Genomic DNA, 18321 nt, shown 5'->3' with positions numbered 1-18321 from the left:
TGCTAAGACGTGTAATAAAAAATTAATAAGTAAAATATAAAGTACTAATTGATAATTGTAACATATCGATTTTTAGCTTTTAAAATGATATCTTTTATCATATCAATTATCAATTAAAAGTTAAACAGATATATCATGCACAAAGATCTGATTACTAGTTTAAATAATAGGAGCTTTACCAGAAAGGCTCGATACTCTCAAGAGTGGATGACATTCGTATCGAAACGTACGTCATGAGTGCGAACAATAGAATGAAACGTGTGAATCTGCGGTACAAAAGAAGTGGCAAATACGCATGCGCGACTTTTGCGCAAGAAATTCTCTTTATAAATATATTTTCTCAAATAACACCAATTTTCTTACATAACACCTTGAAATTACTCCGCTATCAAATCGATCGCATAATCAGGGACTTTATTGCGAGAAACATTGTTAAACTGTGTATATTCTACTTTTGCCGCGTTCTATAGTTGTATCACTTTGTGAATTACACGAAATTATATGCAATTTATATTAAAATTTACACCAGAAGAAAAAGGGAATAAAATACCTGGTTGATTAATGGAAAAAGAAGGGGATATACTTTTGTTATTTCATTATCATATATGTCCCAGACATTCCGAGAAGATGATCAGTCTAGAGACTCAGTATTTTAATCTGAATAGGATTCTTTTGCTTGCTATTGGTCTATGGCCTTATAAACAATCGAATCTCACTCGACTTCAATTCATTTTTTTGTCTACTATTTTAACGACAAGTCTTATATTTCAGGTAAGCTCTAATATATAATGTTATTATTAATATATACAAATTATATTGCAAAGAAGCAAGTTGTGTTTATAAATAAAATTTTCAAGCAAATATAATATTACAAAATTTATTTTAAAAGAGTTCAATAATATATGTATAAAATAAAAAATTTGTATATGTATGTGTGTGTATGCGTGCGCGCGCGCTTATGACTTTAGAAAAATAATTTTTTGATGCAAACTCATAAGTAAAATTATTATTTGCAGTGTACGCCATTTATTTCACACAAATGTACATCGGATTTCATCGTCAAAATTTTATCTACCGCATCTTTTTTCGCTCTTTTTGTGATAAAATATAATATGTTCAGTGTTAATATCAAAGCTGTGAGTATATAACGTATCTATAAAGTTCAAAGCTTACAGAATAATTTATGAATTGACAACATATTCAACATATATAACAAACAGAAAAAATATTATCGTCAAATAATTTCTTGTATGAACAATTTTTTCTACGTGTCACTTTATATATGAAAACGGTGTATATATTTAAAAAAAAAACAGGTGAAAGGTTTACTAGAGCAGCTACAGCTTATATGTAATGAATTAAAAGATAAAAATGAATTTACTATCATAAACGAATATGGATGCAGTGCCAGACGTTGTACCGCTGCACTTACGAGTAAGATCTTTTTAGATTTTCAAATCACGCTTCCTTTTTAACGTGCAAGAGTTGCCAAAAAAAAGTTTTCAGAGGAAAATCGATTCAGAAAGAGAGTATGTATCATTTCTATATTTCATATATATATATACAAACTCCACACAAAAATTTTAGGAGCATTTAATTTTTTTTAAAATCTAAGCAAATTTCAGGGAGTTGTATCTTCGTTATAAATGTGAATGAAATTTACATCCTAAAAAGGATTTCAAAACATAAAATCTTTACTTTCAAGAAGTTATTATTTTTTCGAGTTTCTGTGAGTTATTAGTAATTTTTATATATAGAAAATTACGAATTGGACAAAATGAGAAATTTTCTTCTCACTTTGTGGATCTGTGAAACGCTAAAAAAAAATCTGCGGAAATTTTCGATATCCAAATGTGAAAGCTTACAGTTTTCCCTACAAAATCGTATTTTTTAAATGTTTCTAAAATTTTTTGTTACTAGCTTATCGCTCATCAATAAAAAATGAGCATTTTGTCGTTGATTGTTCAAAACTCCGTTAAAAATTATCGTATCACAATTAAAAAACAGATTCTTAAAGCTGAAACTTTGCTCCATCAAATGATATAATTGCCAAATTTTCTTTAAAACTACGTAGATATGATGCAAATGGATAAAAATAACGTAAAAATTAGCAATTTTTCCTTTTTCTATTTTGACCAAGAAAACAATTGTATAAAACAACAAAAAATTTGTTTCTCACGTTTTTTATACTTTAAAATATTTTGCATTTAAAAAAGATCTGCCAATTAGCTATGCGATCTTTTTTATGGTGGTCATTATGGTTTTCTGGGGCAAAACGTACAATAAATTACTGAAATTTTTCGATTTCAGTAAAAAAAAAGAAAAAATGGAATATAAAGTTCAATTAACGTTAAAGAAATTGATTTTCTGTGATTTTCACTACATTGACCTATACTAAGTGTCAGCAAGAACAAAAAAAATTTGCTTAGTTTTCTTTTTCATTAAAATTTGAAAAAATTTTGCTGACATTAGCGTTATCTAAATCGTATCACGAAGAAGTCGCATGGTCGGATTTAAATTTCATTCATCTTTAACGAGGAGATAGCTTCCTGAATTTTGCCTATTTTTCAAGAAAATTTAAATGTTCCTATAATTTTTGTGAGGAGTTTTTATATATGTATATACAAGGTGGGGCATTTATATTGAGACATCCAAATATCTAAAAAATAAAGCAAGATAGAAAGAAATGTTTCAGACAAAAGTTGTTCGGTTCTAAGCGGGTCATAAGATGGTGCTATTAGTTTGGGTGGAGGCGCTTCGAAGATTTTAATGTCAATCTTGTTTTTTAAAATGGAAACACCCAATTTTTTTACATAAATTAATTCCTTGCAATATTCTACATAAAATGTTATAGGGGTATGATGGTCAAAAGTTTAATAGTTTACGAGATATTTTATACTTTATTTTATTACTTTACTTTGACATAATTTTACATAAACTATAAAATATCCCATAAAATTATTTATTTTGCAATAATGTTACCTTAATATTTTAAACTCAAAAAATAAGAGACATCAATTGGTGTAAAGAAAATAAAACAAGATTGACATTGAAATCTCCGAAGCGCCTCCCATCCAAGGTCAAACTAACGGTACCATCTTATGACCCCCTTAGAATCGAACAACTTTTGTCTGAAACATTTCTTTCTATCTTGCTTTATTTTTTAGATATTTGGGGGTCTCAATATAAATGCCCCACCCTATATATTTGATATATATATATATTTTGCATATCATATCTCTCTATATATCATATATATATATGATATACCAATTGTCTACATAAATATTTGTTACACACATGCATTTATAATGATTACTAACAAATAAATATGTAAAAAAACCGTTTAGGTTTTTTTATAAAAAACAGACATTGAAAAAAAGTGCTTTTTTTATAGAAAATAAAAATTTGATTTTTTAAAATTATTTTTATAAATATTATATCACTTTTCTTTGTATTTTTTATTAATGGTATAATAAGAAAAATCTAAAAACTTCTTTTACTTTTATAATATCTTGTCTGAAAGTAATTATATTAAAATAATGAGACTTTTGTCGCAAGTTATATCGCAAGTATATCATTCAAATCATTGGCATAACAGAAATTTTTATTATTCATCTAATTGCAAATTATTCGAATTATGTTGTGTTTGGTATTAGTTTAATTACAAATATTAACTTATTGATTCGTCAAAATCAGGTTTAAAAAAAAAAATTAAAAATATAAAAACCTTAATGTTATTATTATTATATTAAATTGGCGATTAAAATACATTTAAAAAATTACAAGTTGTGTTTTTGGATCTACAATAAAAACAGTTCATTCAAATTCAATTTTGATTTGTTTTTGCAGAATTTACCTAATTAAAAATATTAATTATATAACTATATATAGCTAATTGGAATGCATTCTACATTTAGAATAGTAGTGATTAGCTCAAGTATTATATCATCTAAAAATTAAAAATTTAAAAATAATGAAAAATTAACTCGCACTAATTTGGATATAAAGATGTAACTGTATGAAAAAACAATATTTATAATAAAAAAGAAATAAATCTTGTTGTCTTTTCACAAAAAAAGGATTTTATGTATAAAAATATTTTTTTTTTACTTATATCTCTAGTAATAAATATATTTAAATAAAATAAAACAAAATTGAGAAGACTCAGATGTGTAATTAATTACATAATATAAAAATCGATCATAGTTGGGCTAACACAAATATATTAAAAATATAATGCCTGAATGAGCTTGAGGTAACGTAAACAAACTTAGAAAAATTATATGACAAAAATTTGAATAACAATTGCTCTCTAACGCTTTTAGTATGTGGTATTTGCAGCCTATTTGCTTTTCTCGTCGCTCAATTTTGGTCGAGTATCCTCGATAACATATTATCAATAAATGTATCTGAATCACATCATTTACCAATTCCAATGGAATATTTCATTGATCAAGAAAAATATTCCTATTGGATTTTGCTACATTTTAATGTATCGTACTGCATCGGGGCAACTGCAATGGTAGGAATAGGAGCAACGCTTGTTGCGTATCTTCAACACACTTGCGGAATGTTTAAAATCGCCAGGTATGAAATGTGCATAAGGAACAGCCATAAGAATTCACGCTCTAAGTATAATCTTGTCATTTTTAAAAGAAATATTTTAAAGCCAAAAAGATATGTTATTTGATGAACAAAATTATTACACATACATTATATTAAATTATTTATTAGCTATCGTATCAAAGACGCAATGAGCAACAACATGCTACAAAATATTAATCTCAAAAACAAATTTTTAATATACGAAGGCTTAATTTGGGCTGTGGACATTCATCGACAAGCTATGAAGTTTGTATATATCCAATAATGTATTAAGATTATTATTATTCGTAATAGAATATATATTTCTTTTGTAATTGTTTCGAATAAGGCCTTCTCTGATTTTGAGAAATATGATCGGATCTCTCGGTAAAACTCTTTGTTGTGACCCCAACAGTGATAATTAGTCGGGGGAGCCCGACCTCCATCATCCCCATCCTCCAAAAAAACGAAAACCCTCCAAAATTACCGAAAATTAGATAATTACGTACTATAAAGTCCACTCCACAACCAAATTAAATTTTAGTTTTAAATCAGTAATAGGTTTGGATTAGGTTATATCTTTCGGAAGTGGAGCCCCCCCGTAAGGGGGTGGGGGGGGGGTAAGCGCAATCCATTGTGTCCACGCATATATTTTATAAAGCAAAGCAAGGTCCACCCCACGATTATTGTGTGAATGAGAAAGCGTATGCGTGGGATGCTGTGGGTTTCGGCCCCCTCCCACTACTGGGGGTTCTACTTCCAAAAGATATAACCTAACTCAAGCCTATTTTCGATTTAAAACTAAAATTTGGTTTGGTTGTAGAGTGCACTTTATAGTACATAATTACCTAATTTTTGGTAATTTTGGGGAAGTGAGGGTGATGGGGGTCGGGCTCCCCCGACTGATTATCACTGTTGGAGTCACAACAAAGTTTTACCGAGAGATCCAATCATATTTCTCAAAATTCAAAAAAAGCCTTATTCGAAACAATTACCAAAATTTTTAATAATATTTTTTGATTTTTTCGAAGATTATCCGAACTTTTGGTATCCAAAATTGAGAAAATGTTATTCTGTTTAATAATAATCGGAGTAGTCTGTTTGAGTCTTAATCTCTTTCTAGTAAGTTTCGAATTATGTCTTTATATCTATTATTTTCAAACAATACTTAATAATATATTTTATGTTAATTTGTGTATTCTTTATATCAAGAAAGTATATTTTTACTTTTCTTTTCTCTCCCTCTCTCTTTGTCTCTTTACTCTCTGTTTCTCTCTCTCTCTCTCTCTCTCTCTCTCTTTTTTTCTTGCCGACATCTTTGATTTTGTAAAACGTACGATTTTTATCTTTATTAGATCAATTGTAATCGCTCTCCAATTAATAAGCTTTATCGTGAAGAAAATGTTTAGAGAATGCAAGAAATGCAGATGAAAATCCGTTATAACCACGATCTTGTGTTTTAGATTTTTCAAATCGCATCATACGGAGATGATATCAAGGAAATTTTATTTCCCTTTGTATTTGTAACTATTTGTATCTTATACATGTTTATAGCTAATTATATCGCGCAGGATTTAACAGATCACAATAATGACCATTTTGCTACCGTGTAAGAAACATTGTTTTAGACAAATTGTATGAAATCTCGCATTTTAAAGAATGTTTGATTAAATGCACACAGGTCAATGTTGTCGCTTAGAAATATAGATCTATCTTTATATGATTGCGTAGATATGATGTTCAGTGGCATGAGGCTCCGTTACATATACAAAAAATGATACTATTTATGCTACAAAAAGGGGCTAAAGATTTTACTGTAGGTGTCAGTGGACTATTTGTCGGATCGTTGGAATGTTTCGCCACGGTAAATAACATAAATATATATTATCAAAATATACATACGAAACAACATATTACACAAATAAATGTTACAGCTGGTGAAAACTTCGGTTTCCTATTTTACTGTCATATATTCAACGCAATAATAAGGTAAGAATGAAAATAATAGGAAATAAATTATAATCTGGCAAAAATTTAGTCAAGTAAACTTCAATATGACAATTATGTTACATTTAAAAATTAGAAATGATTTTTATTATTAATCCTATATAATTTGTATTTGAATAGTCATATGAGATTTCCGAAAATAAAAATATATTTAATTAAAAATAAAAAATTTATGTAGAAAATATATTTAAAATTATATTTAAAAATTTATATTTCTAATAAATATATATATTAAAAAAAAAAAAAAAAACATTTAAGTAAAGATATTACATATATTTTCAATACATCAAAAAATTATGCATTACCTCCAAATTTTATTTTAACTTTTGCAAATCATGTATTGTCACATTACTTTTAATAAATAGTATATGTGCAATTGAAATATCCACATTTGAGAAATAAAACTGTCTTTAATAAAAATTATATTACACTTTTAGATATAATTTGACAAATCAAACGTCTTGTGTATGTAAAGCTAAAAGAGATGATGATTACTCTAAAAGATGACAAATAAAATTACATTGTTTTGAAACATTTTGATTTTTTGTACATGTAATTTGCATAATAAGACATATCAAATATTTTCATATGTTTAATTTATTCTTAGTGCTAATGTCTTTGAATTTTTAAGTTTCAATCTTTTGTTGATCAAAGTGACATAAGTTCTAAAAATTTATGTTAACATATAAAGTGACAGTTGATAATTGTAACATAACGATATTTAACTTTTAAAATGTTAACTTTTATCACGCCGATTACTAATTAAAAATTTAACACATATATCATGCACAAAGATCCGATTACTAGTTTAAATAGTATGAGCTTTACCAAGAAGGCCCGATGCTCTCAAGAGAGAATGACATTCGTCTCGAAGACCAAACGTACGCTATGAGTGCGAACAATAGAATGAAACGTGTGAATCTGCGATACAAAAGAAGTGGCAAATACGCATGCGCGACTTTTGCGCAAGAAATTCTCTTTATAAATATATTTTCTCAAATAACATCAATTTTCTTAAATAACTTGAAATTACTCCGCTATCAAATCGATCGCATAATTAGGGACTTTATTGCGAAAAACATTGTTAAACTGTGTATATTCTATTTTTGTCGCGTTCTATAGTTGTATCGGCACTTTGTGAATTACACGGAATTACATGCAATTTATATTAAAATTTACACTAGAAATAAAAAAGAAATGAAATACTTGATCGACCAATGGAAAAAGAAGGGGATGTGTTCGAGTAACGAACATTTGTTACTTTACTATCATGTGTGTTCCAGACATCGCAAGAAAATGATCTGTCTCGAGACTCAGTATTTTAATTTGAATAGGATTCTTCTGCTCGCTATTGGCGTATGGCCCTATAAACAATCAAACTTCACTCGATTTCAATTTATTTTTTTGTTTACAATTTTAACTACAGGTCTTATATTTCAGGTAAGTTCTAATGTATATATAATGATATTATTAATATATATAAAAAATTATTACAAAAAAGCAATATTATACCACACATGTAACATAAATATCTTACAATTTAGATTAGAAGGAAATTATATTAACTATAAATTATAACTGTATATAGTCACACATAGGAGTTTGCACTTATTGTTTAATTTTACATTTTAAATAATTAATATATGTATATGTATATATACAGAGTGTTTTATTTTAATCGCCCCAAGCAAATATTTCGAAAACTGAGCCCGATAGGCAAAAATGTTTTAGACAAAAGTTGCGAGGAAACCATATGATAAAAATATAGGTTTGACTTTAAGTGACCTTTTTAAGATGAAGTCAATGCGATGTTTTTTTAAATAGAATCCTACATTTCTTATTGCATATTCTTGTAGCTTATCTCGAGAGCTTTTCAAAATACTATAATAAAGTATTTTTCCATTAAATGCTTTTTAAGTTATTTTATATTTTAATCTGGCATATTTTGATATAAACAATAAAATATCTCGTAAAATATTTAGTTTTCAATAATCTTATTATAATACTTTTATGTACAGAATAATGAGACAAATTAATTAGTGTAAAAAAAACAAATAATTATTTAAAAAAATACATTGTAAATAATTACATACGTTTTCTTAAAAACAATTATTTTTTTATATCAATTGAATTGTCTCATTATTCTGTGCATAAAAGTATTACGGCAAGATTATCGAAAACTAAATATTTTATGAGATATTTTAGTTTGCTTCCTTATAGAGGAAGCTTTGTTTCCGTGACAAAATTTTTTTTCGAGTTTTTTATGCCAATGCGTTTAGAATGTTCCAAAATGTCTAAAAATTATATTCCTAAAAAATGTCTGTATGTATGTATATATGTATGTATATACGTGTGTATGTGTGTATGTATGTACGCAATATATTGTATAATCTCACACTTACGCAATTTTTGAGATATCGGAATAAATTTTTTTTACATGGATAGAGTATCATTCAAGAATGATTGATATTGAATTTGGTGAGAATCGATGAAAAGGTTTTTTTTCTATAAAATTTTTAATTTTTTGAGAAATGCCTGTACACGCTATAACTTTCGGAAAATTTGAGATATTGAGTTTAATTTTTTATAAGGAATAGAGTATTATTAAAAGATGTTTGGGTAAATATGCATAAAGTGGGCAACCTTACGGATGATCTTGATTTTGATACATGTTGTCAAGGTTATCGTCCTGTGTGACCTTGACCTTGAAAACAGTGGCGGTCACGATACGTTCAAAAGTTATGAAGCATAAGGAAGAGCTGAAATTTTAGTTTTAAATCAGAAACAGGTTTGGGTTAGGTTATATCTTCCGGAAGTGGTGCCCCTCGTAGGGGTGGGGCGGAACTCACTGTATGCACGCACATTTATAATGCTAAGCAACGTTGACCCTACAATTGTTGTATGGTTGAAAAAGTATATGCGTGTACGCAGTGGGTTCTGCCCTCCCTCCCTAAAGAGAGGGGCGGGGGCATTTCCGAAAAATATAACTTATCCTAAACCTATTTCTAATTTAAAACTAAAATTTCGTTTGAGTTATAGGTTAGTTTAAACGCAATTTTGAAATTTCTCATCGAATAGAAGCTTTTTTCGGTGCAATAGAAAAAATGTTTCCCATTTTACCTAATGTGTCATTAAATATATCTTCGGATAAATAGCAATAAATAGAAAATTGTTTTTTACCTTTTTCTAAGGTCAACCACTAACTAAAATCTTACACATTATAATCCTTTGAAGCCAACTTTAATAATTTTTCTTTGTTGGTAACTTTTGAACAGATCGTGACCGCCACTTTCTTCATGGTTAAAATCACTCAGGACGATGACCTCGATAACATATGTCAAGATCAAGGTCATCTGTGAGGTTGCCCACTTTATGCATATTTACCGATGTTTGATATTTAATTTAGTGAGGAACGGTGAAAGATTTTATTTATCATAAAATTTTGAATTTTTAAAGAAATGTTTGTACACGTTGTAATTTTCGCAAATTTTGAAATATTGGGTTAAATTTTTTTACGTAAATAGAGTATCATTCAAGAATATGGTTGGTATTGAATTTAGTGAGGAACGGTGATTGCTTCTTTATTTTTTTATTTCGCTCACAAAGCTTCCTCTGTAAGGAAGCAAAAATTGAAAAATCCGCATGCTTAAAGGAGTTTAAACTTTGTGAGATAAAATTATGAGGAAACAATGTGCAAGTTTCTAATTTGCATAATTCAGCTTGTTTTATATTTTATTTTTTATATCAAAATATGTCAGAATAAAATATAAAATAATTCAAAAAGTACTTAATGAAAAAATACTTTATTATAGTGTTTTGAAAAGCCCTCGAGATAAGCTCTAAGAATATGCAATAAAAAATGGGGAGTTACGTTTAAGAAAACATCAATCACATTGACTTTACCTTAAGAAGGTTACTCAATATCAAGTCTATATTTTTATCATATGGTCCCGTCGAAATCATGCAACTTTTCTCTGAAACATTTTTATCTATCGGGCTCAGTTTCCGAGATATTTGCCTGGGGCGATTAAATTGAAACACTCTGTATATATACACTGTCGAGCAATTAAGTTTCGAGACTTGCCTCGCATTTTCGAACGTTTAATTTGTTTGTGCTGCCATTTTAGGGGGTTATTCACAACTCAATACTCAACACGTGGTGCAGGTTTTAAATTATTTGGTTTAATAGTTAATGAGATCCAGTCACGCGAAGTTGCGTTACAAAATTTTGTTTAGAAATTGATGTAATACAAGAAACTCTTAACAATGCGCCAACATTAAATTCTACGTTAAACTAGAGAAGTCTCCAATAGAAACGTTACAAATCATTCAACAAGCCTACGGAGTGTCAGCTAAGCATAAGAGTAACGTTTCGAAGATATAGATGATATAAAAAAATATGAATCAAATTTTAAAAGGGCTTGCTTCAGAGGACTATCAGAGTTGCTTTGAACAATGGCGGAGACGTTGAACTGTGTCGAGTTAGGTGGTGACTGTATTGAAACTTTTTAACTGTCTAAGATTTGTACGATCAAAAATAAATTTTTTATACGAAAGTCTCGAAACTTAATTGTTCCACAGTGTATATATATATATATATATATATATATATATATATATATATATATATATATATAGGGGAAAATAGGGTAAAACCGGGTAACTTTTTGGATTTGACTTTCTACAAAAAATCAGAGAATAAAAAAAATTTTGTCAACCGTTAATAGTCTTTACTGAACCTTAAATTATGAGAAAATAAGGCTAGTTGCGGAAAAAAAATTTTTTTGGTTACCAAGAATAACAAAATTTTTTGGAGAAGTCAAAGTACCCGGTTTTATCCTACCCGTAGGGTCAAACCGGGTACCCATTTGAAAATATTGGGTAACAAACCATCCTGTAATTACAAAATTTAGATTTATTTTAATCAAAATACAATATAAAGATGTATTCTATTGACAAAAATCACAAGTAAAGATATCCTTGTTCGACATTGCTGCAGGACTTCCTTGTTTAACTTTTTAGCTTTAGAAGTCTCAAAAAGCTTTTTTTTTTTTTAGTGGTTTCTTTTTCAGAGCGTTAATTTTCGTTTTCAACTGCTTTTTGTAGGGACACAAAATCAGGATTCAACACTTCTTCTTCTTCTTTTCATTATATGAGATGTGTAAGATGTCAAAGTACCCGGTTTTGCCACAACACAAGAAAAGTAACAAATACGGCGGTTAGGTTGTATATTCCGGCGTACAAATTGCTGATCAAAATTAATCTGACATACTCTCTAATATGTACAGAATGCAATGCTGCATTTACCGAAACATGCTCTATGTAGAAAAAGTGCACGACGACTCGATTCTTGCCTCGATATCGATTTTTTTAAAACTAAAAACTTTGAATTTTTATTAAAAAAGAAATATCGTGTGCATAGGGTTTGTTTTAAAATAATGATGGCGCCAATCTACAACTAATAACACAAGTTAGACATAGATAGCAGCATTTATTACGAAAAAACAGAGATAGCTAGTTTGACTCGCCTACCCGGTTTTACCCAACTTTTCCCTATATATATAGCTGTCTTTTTATACCCGAGCGTCTATCGGTAATTGCGTCGTTCGCCCCCAGGTGGGGATAACGACGCGTTGTTTTCGGCGGGTAATTTCGGTAAACGCGTCGCTTCCCCTGTGCGAAACGACGCGGCGTTTCGGCGGGTGACGCTCGGGATCTTCCGGCAGCGTTCGGCTGTGCTCGGGCTTGTCGTATAACGGCGTAACGGCGGCCGTATAACGGTCGTATGGTTCTTTACCGCAATGGCGATAATTTAAGTATTAAAAAGGGCGCTAGGCGCCTCTGCCACTGCCCGGCTGGTGTTCGCCGGGCGGCAGACTTCCGGCCGGCTACGTGCCGGGTAACGATGGGGGTGCATCGTTATACAAATACAATATTATAAAAGTTATTTAAAATAGGTTCAATAATACAAAATAAAAATATCTGTATATGCCTATGTGCTTATGCTCTTATGACTTTAGAAAAATAATTTTTTTTTGCAAACTTGTAAGTAAAATTATTATTTACAGTGTACTCCATTTATTTCACATAAATGTACTTTGGATTTTGTCATCAAAGTTTTATCTTCCACATCGTTCTTTGCTGTCTTTGTGATAAAATATATCATATTTTATGTTAATATCAAAGCTGTGAGTATATAGCGTATAAAATTGAGAGTTTACAAAATAATTTATAAGTTAAAGATTTACTCAAACACACATACACACACAACACATACAACAAACAGGAAAAATGTTTTAGTTAAATAAATTCTTTTATATCAACAATCTTTTTTATATGTCATTGTTATATATAAGAACGGTGTATAAAATTGTCCAAAACAACAGGTAAAAGATTTACTGGAGCAGCTACAGCATATATATAATGAATTAAAAGACAAAAATGAATTTGCTATCATATTCGCATATGGATGCAAGGCCAAACGTTGTACCGCTGTATTTACTGGTAAGATATTTTTAAATTTTTAGATAAGATCATATTTTCTTTTGTAACATGCAGAAATTGTCAAGGTATCAGCGGAAAATCGAATAGAGTATACAATATTTTTTCTATAATACCAATAATATGCATATATGATATACAATATTAATTATGTCTATCAAAACATTTGTGACACACACATTTATAATGATCAGTAACAACAGATATAAAAAATTGTTTTCTTTTTTTTAATAGGAAACAAATGTTGAAAATAACATGTTTTTTTATTAAAAAAAAAGATTGGTGTTTATTTGTTTTTTTAATAAATATGTTATCATTTTTATTTATTTTTTTATTAATATAATAAGAAATAACTAATGTTCTTATATTTTAAATTTCTTTTTCAGAAAATGATTTTAATGATTTAGTAGTAAGGCTTTTGCGGAAAATTACATAAAATACGATCATTTCCAATTATTTTCAGTCAATCTAGTTGAGAATTATCTGAATTGCGTTGTGTTTGATATCACATTAATCGCAAAAATCTCATTAAATTTTTAAAATAGCGTTTAAAAAAATTAAATAAAAATATAAGAGAACTTTATATAATTTTTTTATTATATTAAAATAATGGCTGAAATACATTTTTAAAAACTACAAATGTAAAATTATTAAATATTACAAATTAAATTATAAATGATTATAAATATAAAAACTGTGGAGGTCGCAATGATGGCGGTCGGGGAAAAGATGGTTAAGACATGTGCTCGAAGAGAAATGTGCGGGTAATTAAAGTAGAGAGAATGGAATCGGAGCGGAGGAAAGAATTAGGAAGAACGAAAAGGAAGGAGAGAGACTGGAGAGGTCGATAAGGAACTAAGAAGGAGGAATTAGATAAGGTATGGCACAGTAAAGGCGCACGAAAAGAGTTGAGTGGGAAGATCCGAGAAGTGGCGCCGGATATACGAAAAGAACTAGGATCGAGCACATGGGAAATCAATAGAAATCGATAAGGAAACGAAAAGTAGGAGTGGAATACATAATTAGGAAAAGTAAAGAAAAGCAAAGATGCGACAGAAATGAAAAAGGAAAAGAGGGACTGGATTACGGAGGCAGAAGGATAACAGAGGAAGGAGAAAAAAGAGAAGGGGAGAGCAACAGGTGAGGAGAGTCGAACGAAGTGGTGTGATAGAAGAGGAGACAGGTTAAGCGCAGAAAGACGGTAGAAAAAAGAGTGTGAGTGAGAAAAGTGGTAAGGAGGAGAAGGAAGTGAAAGGAAAGAGAAGTGGAAGGAAGAGGAAGAAGGATAAATATAGAGAAGTGGATAAAATAATTGGTGGAGGAGGTAAGGGAAAAAAGGAAAAAACTAAAACTATGAGAGAGAGAGAGATAGAGAGAGGAAAGAAGAGGGTGAAAGGTCAACATCGACAACAGAGGAGAAGAGAGAAGAAGAGCAGGACGAGAAGAGAGAGAGAAAAATAAGGGATCGAGCAAGAGAAAAGGAAAAGATGATAAGGAGGAGACAGGTTGTAGTGAGGCGGACGAGGGAGAGAAGAGGACAAGGAAGAGAAAGGAGAGGAAGTAAAATCTGGGTGGGACACGGAAGAAGATAGTGAGCCGGATAGAAAAGATGGTGAGAAAGGAGGAGGGAAAAAGTATTGACGAGCGGTAGAAGGAGGGGGAAGGAAGAAAGAGGACGAGTGACAACGGGGGAGGGCGATGAAGAGAAGAGAAAGTAGAAAGTGAGATACGAAAGGAAACGGATGTAAGAGAGGAAAAGGAGACAGTAGGAGAAGAGGAAGAACGGAAGGAATCAACAGGGCTTCCTCCTTCGAAAGACGGGAAGGCAATGAGAGGAGAGAGAGTGAAGAGCGAGAGAGAAGAAGAAGAAGGAGAAGAAATATGATATGGGGAGGAGTCAAAGGAAAAGAGCCAGAGAAGAGAAGGAAGGAAATAAGCCAAAGGAATGATGGAGGAGGTATTAGGAAGGAGGGCAAAAATAAGGAGGATGGAAAAGAGAGTAGAAGAGGGAAGAAGAAGGTTTTTGATTATAGAGATGGAGGATGAAGGGGAAAGAGAGGAACTGTTAGGGAAGAAGTATGAGATTAGGAAAATATGGGAAGTGGGAATAGATGAAGACTTGACGGAGATAGGGAAACAAGGGATGGAAGAGAAGAAGCTAAGGTGGAAACTGTTAGAGAAGGCAAAGGAGGAAAGAAAAAAGAAAAGAAGTGCGGTAGTGAGTTATAAGAGGACCTGGGTAGATGGGAAGAAATGGAAGTGAGATGAGGAGAGGAAGGTATGGTGGGAGAAGAGAGGAGGGTAAAATTTAGCGGGGTAAGAGGAAAATGTTATAGACGTAGAAATAAGATTAGCGGTAAGAGTGGAAAAAGAAGGAAAGATACGGACGGTAGAAAGTATATATGTGAGGATGGGAAAAAGGAAGCGAAATGGAAGAAGTGTGTGAGGAGGAGAAATAAGTTTAGGAGAAGATAGGTTAAGAGAGTAATGTATGAAGAATTGGAGAGGAGGAAGGGAGCAGAGAGGGGAGGATTTGTAAAAAATATAAGAGAATGTGTAAGAAGGAGGACTTTGTAAAGACTTTGTAACCCCTTTGAGGTACAAATAAAGCCTATTATCTATCTGTCTATCTATAAAAACTGTGTTTTTGTATCCATAATACAGACAATTTCTTTAACTTAATTTTTGATTTATTTGTGAAGAATTTACTCAATTTTAGAAATGTTAATTACATAACTATATAGCCAATTGGAATGCGATCTCAAACTTATTATCTAAAAAATTAAAAATATTGACAAATCAACTGCAATAACTCAAAAATAAAAATATAAATATCTAAAAAAAATCAAAACATGTTAAAAAAAAAAATAAAAAAACAATTTTTTTTTATATTTCTAGTAGGTACAAATATATATACATATATGTATAAATCAAATAAAATTGTAAAAAAGATTTAAATGTGTAATCAATTATACAATATAAAAATCGATCACAAGATTAATTAATTAATATCACTGTAGTTGGGTTAATATCAGTATATTAAAATTTATAATGCATGGATGAACTTGAGATATCATAAATTAACTTAAGAAAATTATATGACAAAAATTTGAATAACAATTGCTTTCTAATCCTTTTAGTATGTGGTATTTGCAGCATATGTGCTCTTATAGTTTTTGAGTTATGGTCGAGAATCTTTGACGTTATATTACCAATGAACATATCTCGATCACGTGGCTTACCGTACACAATGGAATATTTTGTCGATCAAGAAACATATTTCTATTGGATTCTGTTACACATTAATGTATCGTTCTGCGTCGGAGCAACTGCAATGGTAGGAATAGGAACAACGCTTATTGCGTATTTTCAACATATATGTGGTATGTTTAGAATATCCAGGTAAGACACAAACATAGAATTACGAAGATTCGAGTATCAAATAAAATAGTTTTGTTATCTTGAATAAATCTAGTGTTTCTTTCATAAAGGCAAAAAAAAGTACAGTTCGATAAATATATTAATTGCAGTTATCGCATTAAACGCGCTATGCAAATTAATACGTTAAAAAATTATAAACTTAAAAATGAGGTTTTAATATTGGAAGGATTAATTAGTGCCGTAGATATTCATCGGCAATCTATAAAGTTAGTATCTATACTGGACGATAAATACTTATATGTATATACATATATATGCGTACATACAAGTATATAATATTTCTAATAATATCTTTGATTTTTAAAGATTATCCAAACTTTTGGTATCCAAAATTGAGAAAATGTTGTTCAGTTTAATACTAGTCGGAGTAATCTCTTTGAGTCTTAATCTCTTTCGAGTAAGTTTCGTGTTAGATTTCTATATCCACTATTTTCACAAATAATACTTAATTTATGCACATATTTCACGTTATATTGTGTTTCTCTCTCTCTTTTTCTTGCTGATATCTTTAATTTTATAAAATCTACAATTCTTATAGTTTAATCATAATCGTTCACTTATTAATAAGCTCTATCGCGTATAATCTTTAGGAAGTGTAATAAATGCAGATGCAAATCCATTACAATCACATTCTTGTGTTTTAGATTTTTCAAATCATATCATACGGAGATGAAATCAAGGAAATCTTATTTCCCTTTATATTTGTAACTATTTGTATTCTATATATGTTCGTAGCCAATTATATTGCGCAGGATTTAACAGATCATAATAATGATTTCTTTGCTATCGTGTAAGAGACATTATTTTATACAAATTGTATGAAATCTCGTATCTTAAAGAGTTTATTAGATGCAGGGAGATCAACGTTATTGCCTAGAAATATACGTATACAGTATGTCTGATTTAAGTGGATACGCGTAAATATTTCATAGAAAATTAAAGATACAAAAAGTTCAAACCAAAAGTTGTTTGGTTAGATAGAGGGCATAATATGACGCAATTAGCTACGCCTATTAGCTGCGGCCTCTTTCTAACCAAATAACTTTCGTTTGAACAACTTTTTTGTATTTTTAATTTTCTATGAAATATTTACGCATATTCATTTAAATCAAACATATTGTATGCTATCTTTACATGATTGCGTAGGTACGACGTTCAGTGGTATGAAGTTTCATTACATATACAGAAACTGATACTATTTCTGCTACAACAAGGAACAAAAAAATTTGTTGTAAGTATCGGTGGATTATTTGTCGGATCGTTGGAGTGTTTCGCCACGGTAAATAACAAATATATCATCAAATTATACATACGAGGCAACATATTACGAATAAATGTTACAGTTGGTGAAAACTTCGGTTTCTTATTTTACTGTAATATATTCAACGCAATAATAAGGTAAGAAAAACAATAATATTGAATAAATTATAATATGGCAGAAATTTAGTCAACGAAAGATCTCAATATTAGAGTTATATTACATTTAAAAGTTAAAATTGCTTTATTATTAATCCTATGGTTTGTATTTGAATAGTCATATAAAATCTATAAAAATGAATGTATTTAATTAAAGATACAAAATATATTTAAAAAATATATTTAAAATTATATTTAAAAATTTATATTTATAACAAATATACATGTAATTAAGATATATTAAAAGAAAAAAAAAAACGCATTTAATTAAAGATATTACATTTATTTTCAATAACATCAAAAAATTCATCAAAAACATCAAATAATTATGCATTCATTGATTTATTTGAATATAAAACACGAAATAAA

General features: G+C 29.7%; 2 protein-coding genes across 3 annotated transcripts; both read left to right on the top strand.

Moving 5' to 3' along the window:
- Window positions 1-1029: 1029 nt before the first annotated feature.
- On the top strand, window positions 1030-7110 carry LOC138933121 (odorant receptor 47a-like). Of its 2 annotated transcripts, none has more exons than XM_070295623.1 (9): window positions 1030-1136; window positions 1317-1434; window positions 4461-4590; window positions 4738-4854; window positions 5619-5709; window positions 6051-6196; window positions 6319-6451; window positions 6522-6576; window positions 7032-7110. In XM_070295623.1, exons 1-8 carry the CDS (start codon window positions 1113-1115, stop codon window positions 6570-6572), a joined length of 810 nt encoding a protein of 269 aa, XP_070151724.1. In that variant the 5' UTR covers window positions 1030-1112; the 3' UTR covers window positions 6573-6576; window positions 7032-7110. The 2 variants fall into 2 exon arrangements, with proteins under 2 accessions (XP_070151724.1, XP_070151723.1); XM_070295622.1 differs by having other exon boundaries at window positions 4329-4590.
- Window positions 7111-7878: 768 nt separating this feature from the next.
- On the top strand, window positions 7879-18061 carry LOC138933491 (odorant receptor 9a-like). Its single transcript, XM_070296226.1, has 9 exons — window positions 7879-8034; window positions 12663-12782; window positions 12981-13098; window positions 16236-16497; window positions 16626-16742; window positions 16843-16933; window positions 17181-17326; window positions 17683-17815; window positions 17880-18061. Exons 1-9 carry the CDS (start codon window positions 7891-7893, stop codon window positions 17928-17930), a joined length of 1182 nt encoding a protein of 393 aa, XP_070152327.1. The 5' UTR covers window positions 7879-7890; the 3' UTR covers window positions 17931-18061.
- The last annotated feature ends 260 nt before the right edge of the window (window positions 18062-18321 follow it).

Source organism: Polyergus mexicanus, unplaced genomic scaffold (assembly GCF_030449975.1).
Source record: "Polyergus mexicanus isolate NDT 795.1 unplaced genomic scaffold, iyPolMexi1.0 SCAF_5, whole genome shotgun sequence".
Taxonomy (NCBI): domain Eukaryota; kingdom Metazoa; phylum Arthropoda; class Insecta; order Hymenoptera; family Formicidae; genus Polyergus; species Polyergus mexicanus.
This window is presented reverse-complemented; position numbering and strand designations above follow the sequence as displayed.

What these genes read in the sequence shown, in the direction of transcription:
- LOC138933121 (XM_070295622.1), top strand. Translation starts at nt 1,113, where the DNA reads ATGTTCAGTGTTAATATCAAAGCT. An exon ending in TGAGTCTTAATCTCTTTCTA is followed by an intron (nt 5,710 to 6,050) that starts GTAAGTTTCGAA and finishes CTTGTGTTTTAG; the next exon opens with ATTTTTCAAATCGCATCATA. An exon ending in CGTTGGAATGTTTCGCCACG is followed by an intron (nt 6,452 to 6,521) that starts GTAAATAACATA and finishes TAAATGTTACAG; the next exon opens with CTGGTGAAAACTTCGGTTTC.
- LOC138933491 (XM_070296226.1), top strand. Translation starts at nt 7,891, where the DNA reads ATGATCTGTCTCGAGACTCAGTATTTTAATTTGAATAGGATTCTTCTG. An exon ending in TTTATGTTAATATCAAAGCT is followed by an intron (nt 12,783 to 12,980) that starts GTGAGTATATAG and finishes CCAAAACAACAG; the next exon opens with GTAAAAGATTTACTGGAGCA. An exon ending in CGTTGGAGTGTTTCGCCACG is followed by an intron (nt 17,816 to 17,879) that starts GTAAATAACAAA and finishes TAAATGTTACAG; the next exon opens with TTGGTGAAAACTTCGGTTTC.